Here is a 7,643-nt window from a genome sequence, read left to right as displayed (position 1 = left end):
CAGATGTGGATGGGATGATGCAGATGTGGATGGGATGATGCAGATGTGGATAGGATGATGCAGATGTGGATAGGATAATGCAGATGTGGATAGGATAATGCAGATGTGGATGGGATGATGCAGATGTGGATAGGATAATGCAGATGTGGATGGGATGATGCAGATATGGATGGGATGATGCAGATGTGGATGGGATAATGCAGATGTGGATGGGATGATGCAGATGTGGATGGGATGATGCAGATGTGGATGGGATGATGCAGATGTGGATAGGATAATGCAGATGTGGATGGGATGATGCAGATGTGGATGGGATGATGCAGATGTGGATAGGATGATGCAGATGTGGATAGGATAATGCAGATGTGGATAGGATAATGCAGATGTGGATGGGATGATGCAGATGTGGATAGGATAATGCAGATGTGGATGGGATGATGCAGATGTGGATGGGATGATGCAGATGTGGATAGGATAATGCAGATGTGGATGGGATGATGCAGATGTGGATGGGATGATGATGGCTTCCTCAGCCTTTTCCCCATCCACTTTGGGTTTCCTCTGCTGGCTCTCTGGGTTACTCTTCTTTCTTTTCCTTCTTCCCAGATTCCTCTCATTATGGAAACTCTCTCCCTGGACTCTTGGGAGCCCCGCTTCCGTGTGACATTCATTTAGTAGTGGGCCTCCCTCAGGGTGGGCTTCTTGTTGCTGAAGAGTCAGCTTCTTGGTCCAGAGGAGCCCTGAGCTTCTTTCCAGCTGCTGTGGGCTAGGATTCTGTGATTCGTTAGCCCTGAGAGGCTGGGAAAGTTTGAAGGAGATCACAGAGCAAAGGAGACGAGATGGAACTCTTCTTTATGTCCAAAAAGGAAGGGAATTCCCAAGCCGGCCCCCTCCTCCCCAGCTCCACGGCCTTTCCCCACCATGGTGCTGGGGAGACTCTGGGAAACGAGTGGGTCAGCAGGGCAGAGTCTCGGCCAGATGGCCAGGGGCCTGGTGGCTGTTCCCCAATAAGAGGATGAGTGGAAGGAATGAGGCTCTTTTTATCCTGGAGAAGAGAAGACTGGAGGGGCCAGGAGAGACGGGATACCTGAGGGGCCTCTGTGTGGAAGGAGGCTTCAACTTGTTCCATTTGGCTGAAGAGAACAGAAACAGGAAGGATGGGTGGAAACAGCAAAGTAGATACTTTAGGCTTGAGGTCAGGAAAAACTTGACTAATTAGACGGGTCCAAAAGTGGAATATAGTTGCCTTAAGAGGCGATGAGAGGGGCAGCAAGGTAGCACAGTGGATGGAGTGCCAGGTTTGGAGTTAGGAGGTCCTGGGCTCAAATCTGGCCCCAGATACTTCCTCACTGGGTGACCCTGGGCAAGCCACTTAACCCAACTGCCTAACCCTTACTGCTCTTCTGCCTTAGAATCAATATTTAGTATCAATTCTAAGGCAGAAAAAAAATAAAGGGGATGAGTCCTCTTCCTTACTCCAGCCTTATCAACAGATGGCTTGTGGTAGAGATGGTTTTGGGGTATGGAATCTAGGTGGCTGCTAAGATCTGTACCAGCTCTGAGATGCGAGTCAGCATCATAAATGAGTGAATGAAAATGCATTTATTAGGCACCTACTGTGTACCAGACTCTGCTGCACTATGCCTAGAGTTGGAAAAGCTAGAATTTAATTCCAGCCTCAGAGACTTCCTAAGGGACCCTGGACAAGTTTTTAAACCTTGTTTAAACCTGACTCAGTTTCCTCAACTGTAAAATGAAGGTAGTAACAGGATCTGCCCATTGCAAGAACTGAACGAGATTGTATTTTTATTTTATTTATTTAAAAAATTTTTTATCTTCATTTCATTCCAATAACAAATTTCCACATAAGTTTTCCAAAGTTATATGATTCGTGTTGTCTCCCTCCCTGCTCCTGGAGTTGACGAGCAATTCCACTGGGTTATACCCGTATTACAAGATCCTATTTTTTTTTTTTTGGCTTAGCATTCTTTATTTTTTAAACTTTAAAAAAGTTTTATTGATGTTTTTGTTTTTGTTTTTTATTTTATTTTATTTTTTACAAGATCCTATTTTAAAGCACTTCATTAGCACAGTGCCTGGGACCTAGTAGGCACTGTAGAAATGCTTATTCTCTCTCCTTTCCCCTTCCCCAGGCACCAGGGTTCCACACACAGAAGTGAGGCAGTCCCCATCCTTGGGGAATCTACATTCTAACAGATCAGGGCAGCCAGGACTTGGGAAGGAAGTTTGACTTCTGTCCTCTCTGCATCCTCAGACCATCTCCCGAGTGGTAGATGGGTGGTCCTCTGTGGGTGCTCCACGCTGGGAGTTTCCTGGGCCAACAAAAGCTGAGGCTCTGTGGTGGTGGTTGTTGCTTTAGCACCTAGATCAGAGAGATCCCAAGGTTTAAACCAGGGAGGTGGCTGAAGAACAGATATGGGTGTGGATGAGGTCTTAAGACATCCTGGAAAAGAGGTGTTGGCTCTGGGTTGTGGAAACAGAATTAGACTTCTCCCAGCTCTCCCAGGCTTAGCAAATGGCATGAGATCTGAGGGTGGCGCCTTTGGTGACAAATGGGTGAGTAAGTGCCCTTTTTCTGTTCAAAGGAAACTAGGAAACATGGGATTTTGGAGCTGGAAGGGCCCTTAGAGATCATCTTGTCCAACCCCATCCTTTGACAGAAAAGGAAATTGAGGCAGAGGGACTCTCCCAAGATTACTCAGCCAGTGGTGTTTCCAGGGCAAGAGTCCACACCTTCTGCTGCTCTTTCCACTCAAGAAAAAACCCTTTGGAATGCAGTAAACTATCTTGGAAGTTGGGGCAGTCATTAGTGCTTCCAGGGGACGGGAGGATGAAGGAACTCACAGGGCTCCCTCCAGTCCTCTAGTCATTATTTTTTGTTGTTGTGGGAGAGGGAGGTCTGAGATACTTGCCTGGCATCTGAACCAGGCTTGGCTCAAGAGAATGTGGCTTTACAGACTATAATGATGGGGATGAATGTCTTGGACACTGAGATTAAGGGACTTTGCCCAAGGCTACCCAGTAGATTTTGAACCCAGGTCTTTTGACTCCCAGATTAGTGTTCTCGCTCTATCAAAGGTTCAAGGCTTTGGACAGCACCAGGAAGGAAGGGAAGCTGGAGGTCAAGGGCAAGGATTTAGCCAACATCCCAATATAACCCAGGGAGCTATTCCTCAGGAATGTACTCAAGGATCCTGATCTGAATTTCTAGAGTTTCTGAACTGACAGACCTTTCCACCTTCTCCTTGGTCCCTGAGAAGGTAGAGACTGTTGGACTTGGAATGCAGTGGACGCCACCTCTGCGGCTTACTAGCTGGATTACTCCTCCTGACTCAGTTTCCTCATCTGTAAATTGGGGCTATTGGTAGCACCCATCTTACAGGGTTGATATGAGAGTTGAATTTGATGGTGGATGGAAAGGGCTTTGCAAACCTTGAAGCACTCTACAAAGGGCAGATATTATTGTTATCACTTGTCTCCTTAATCTTTTTTGCCGTTTTATTCTTGTCTCTGTGTTGGCTGGAACTCAGTTGGGTATGGTCCTAGGACAAGTTGCTATCTTGTCATTAAAATTTTTTTTCAATTAAAAAATTTTAATTCTAATTTTAAATTATTTCAAAATTAAAAATTTAAATACCTTCCATTTTTAGAATCAATACCATGTATTGGTTCCAAGGCAGAAGAGCAGTAAGGGCTAGGCAATGGGAGTTAAGTGACTTGTCCAGGATCACACAGCTAGGAAGCATCTGAGGCCAGATTGAAATCTAGAATCTCTTGTCTCTGAGCCTGGCTTCCAGTCCACTGAGCCACCTAGCTACCTCCCTTACATATTTTTATGTTTTGTGCTCAGGGAACTAATTTACAGGGGGACGAAATGATTGACTTTTTTGTAACTGGCTGAAATTCAGGGGGATGGTGATGATGAAGAAAGGGCAACAGACTTGTAATAGGTGAGGAAACCCCAGGGAGAAATGATGAGGATAGAGGAAGGAGGGCCATCCACCCCAGGACTCCACAACTGGCATTGACCTCCTGACTCCCCTAGAGGATGAAATTAGCTCCAATGGTCCCCGTTATAGGGTAGAGTGGGAGACAGATGGTGAGAAAAGGGACCTCAACCAAGTATAGACGAGCGCCCTGGCACAGCCAGTCTGAAAGCTGGATCCCTGGATGGCTGTTTCTCTTGGTCTGCCTCAAGGGATGAAGGGGAAGGTCTCCAAGGCTCAAGCAATCACGTGGGTGGTTTATAGTACCTCAGGGATGGCATTGATGGGGAGGGAGAGAAAAGAACTGCAATTTGATTTCTAGTGGAGCAATGTGACCTGTTTCTCATTGCCTTCTAGGTAGAAAGAGGGAAATAGTCACCCCTGGGCTTTCCCCATCTTTGGGCTTCTCTCCCTTCCCTCCTCTCCCCTTTCTTCTCCCTCAAGCTGGTGGGAGCCCCATTCTGGCCCCCGATGACTTCTTTGCTCCTGAAATATATATTTAGGTGCTGGTCATGGGGAAGAGGGAAAAGGATGTGAGTTTTCCAGGATCCTGTTTATGGAGGACGCGACCCTTCCCACCACACTGCCTCCTACCCCCAGCTGTTTGCTGTTTCTTTCAGCTGTGGGAACTTGCCTTTCTTCTTCTCTTTCCTTCTTCTCAGGATCTCAGGCCTCTATTGTGGGATAAAGGCAGTGAGAGGGGGCCAGATGCTCCTGGAGGGGTAGAGAGCTTTGGCTGGGAAGGGGGAAAGGAAGCACCAGAACCCCAAAACAAACACACACACAGATATAGGCACAGACAGACACACATGCATATTTGGGAAAGAGCCTAATAGACTGTTGCTGGTTTTTTCTTTTGGTTGCTGGAAAGAAGTCAAGCAAGATCCTTTTATATCTTTTCCTATCCCTCTGTGTAGGGGTTATGGCGATGAATTGGTGTCCCTAAGAGGAGGACATATTTCTTCAGATTCTTCTCTAGATACCCAAGTCCTATAACTTGTGACACCCTAAAGGCAAGAACAGAAGCTGATATTTCATTCATTCCTTTGGAGATCAGCTTCATAGATCTGGAGGGGCCTTCGAGGCATCTGGTCTAAACCTCTTATTTTGCAGATGAGAAAACTGAGAGTTCCAGGAAGATCAAGTGATGGAGGGTCAGAAACTTAGAGCTGGGTGGAACCTTGAAGGTCTTTTCATCCCACCCCCCTCAGTTTACAAATGAGGAACCTAGGGGCCAGGGATTTTTCCTTTTTTTTTTAAACCCTTACCTTCTATCCTAGTATCAATTCTCTTTGTCGTCATCCTTCTCCTCTTCCTCCTCCTCTTCTTCCTCTTTCTTTTTCCTCCTCCTTCTTCCTTCTTTTCCCTTCTTCTTCCTTTTTTCCTTCTTTTTTTAAAATCCCTCACCTTCCATCTTGGAATCAATTCTCCTCATCCTCCTCTTTCTCCTTCTTTTTCCACCTCCTTCTTCTTCCTTCGTTTTCCTTCTTCTTCTTCCTTTCTTCCTTCTGTTTTTAAATCCTTCACCTTTCATCTTGGAATCAGTTCTCCTTGTTCTCCTCTTCCTCCTTCTTTTTCCTCCTACTTCCTCCTTTTTCCTCCTCCTTCTTCCTCCTTTTTCCTCCTCCTTCTTCCTCCTTTTTCCTCCTCCTCCTTCCTCCTTCCTCTTCTTCTTCTTCTTCTTCTTCTTCTTCTTCCTCTTCCTCTTCCTCTTCCTCTTCCTCTTCCTCTTCCTCTTCCTCTTCTTCTTCTTCTTCTTCTTCTTCTTCTTCTTCTTCTTCTTCTTCTTCTTCTTCTTCTTCTCTCCTCCTCCTCCTCCTCCTCCTCCTCCTCCTCCTCCTCCTCCTCCTCCTCCTCCTCCTCCTCCTCCTCCTCCTTTCTTCCTTCTTTTTTTCAAACCCTCACCTTCCATCTTGGAATCAATTCTGTGTATTGGTTCCAAGGCAGAAGAATGGTAGAGGACTAGGTGATGGGGGTGAAGTGACTTTCCCAGGGTCACACAGCTAGGAAGTATCTGAGGCCAAATTTGAACCCAGGACCTCCTGTCTCTAGACCTGGCTCTCCATCTACTGACCACCTGGCTATTGCCCCAGTGCCAGTTCTAAAACAGAAGATGTCAAGGGCGAGGCAATGGGGGTTGAGTGACTTGGGTCTGGAGGATGCCTTCTGTTCCCCACTGGCTTCTAACACTCTATTGTTTCCATTTGTAGCATCAAGTTGGGGAGCAGGGGTGCAGTGCCGAGCGTCTGTGAGCCCCCGGGAGTCTACCTCCCATCTCAAAGACTCCTACCATGTTTAACTTGATGAAAAAAGACAAGGACAAAGATGGCAGTCGGAAGGAGAAGAAGGAAAAGAAGGAAAAGAAGGAGCGGATGTCAGCAGCCGAGCTCCGGAGCCTGGAGGAGATGAGCCTAAGACGTGGCTTCTTCAACTTGAACCGGTCCTCCAAGAGAGAGTCCAAGACCAGGCTGGAGATCTCCAACCCCATCCCCATCAAGGTGGCCAGCAGCTCCGACCTGCACTTGACCGACATCGATTCTGACAGCAACCGGGGCAGTGTCATCCTTGACTCGGGCCACCTCAGCACGGCCAGCTCCAGCGATGACCTCAAGGGCGAGGAGAGTGGCCGACCCTCCGTGCTGCAGAGGGCCGCCAAGTTTGGGTCCTTGGCCAAGCAGAACTCCCAGATGATCGTCAAACGCTTCTCCTTCTCCCAGCGGAGCCGGGACGGGAGTGCCTCGGAGACCTCCACCCCCTCGGAGCACTCGGCCGCCCCTTCCCCTCAAGTGGAGGTCCGGACCCTGGAGGGTCAGCTGGCACGTCAGGCTGGCTCTAGCGTCTCGTGGCCGGGGTGTCGGACCCGAGGCCCTGAGCTGGTCAGCAAGCGGTTTGCCGCTGACCTGCGGCTGCCTGCCGTAGCCCCCCTGCTACCTCCCCCTCCCCGGGAGCTGGAGCTTCAGAGGCGTCCCACCGGGGACTTTGGCTTCTCCCTTCGGCGAACAACCATGCTGGACCGGGCGCCCGAGGGGCAGGCCTACCGACGGGTGGTGCATTTCGCTGAGCCCGGGGCAGGCACCAAAGACCTGGCCCTGGGGCTGGTGCCCGGCGACCGTCTGGTGGAGATCAATGGCCAGAACGTGGAGAACAAGTCCAGGGATGAGATCGTGGAAATGATCCGTCAATCTGGGGACCACGTCCGGCTCAAGGTGCAGCCCATCCCGGAGCTGAGCGAGCTGAGCCGCAGCTGGCTGAGGAGTGGCCTCGGGCAGCAGAGGGAGCCCACTGACGTAAGTCCTGCCCTGGGCCAGGGGGAGGGCCAGGGGTCTTCTATCACTCAGTACGATGCTCGGCCCACAGTGGGTGCTTCATACATGTTCATTGACCCGCCCTGTCCACTTCCGCTTAGAGGGCTCTGTTCTTCCTCATGGGGCCATCTTGCCCTGAAATCTGGCGTGTCTCGAGGCCCAGGACCCTACTGTTTTTCCATGTTTATCTTTTTAGTCTCTGCTTAGAAGTGTTAACCGAATGGAAAACCCAAAGGGTGCTGTAGGCTGATGCAGTGGAAAGAGCCCTGGGGTCTGGAGCCCTAGAGACTGGGTTCAAATCCTGCTTCTATCATTTCCTTCTGTTTGACCT

At 49.0% G+C, this 7,643-nt stretch overlaps 1 protein-coding gene across 11 annotated transcripts in view; it reads left to right on the top strand.

Annotated features, from left to right (window-relative positions):
* MYO18A (myosin XVIIIA) overlaps positions 1–7,643 on the top strand; it is a 157,310-nt gene that overhangs the window by 7,675 nt on the left and 141,992 nt on the right. For all 11 annotated transcript variants that reach the window (XM_056819563.1, XM_056819562.1, XM_056819561.1 and 8 more), the window contains exon 2: positions 6,218–7,294. In XM_056819563.1, the coding sequence (XP_056675541.1) occupies positions 6,299–7,294 (996 nt within the window). In that variant the 5' untranslated portion in view covers positions 6,218–6,298. The remainder of the gene's footprint in view (positions 1–6,217; positions 7,295–7,643) is intronic.

This window comes from Monodelphis domestica, chromosome 2, assembly GCF_027887165.1.
Source record: "Monodelphis domestica isolate mMonDom1 chromosome 2, mMonDom1.pri, whole genome shotgun sequence".
In the NCBI taxonomy this organism is placed as follows: domain Eukaryota; kingdom Metazoa; phylum Chordata; class Mammalia; order Didelphimorphia; family Didelphidae; genus Monodelphis; species Monodelphis domestica.
The sequence above is the reverse complement of the archived record's forward strand: the minus strand, read 5'-3'. Positions and strand labels throughout refer to the sequence as shown.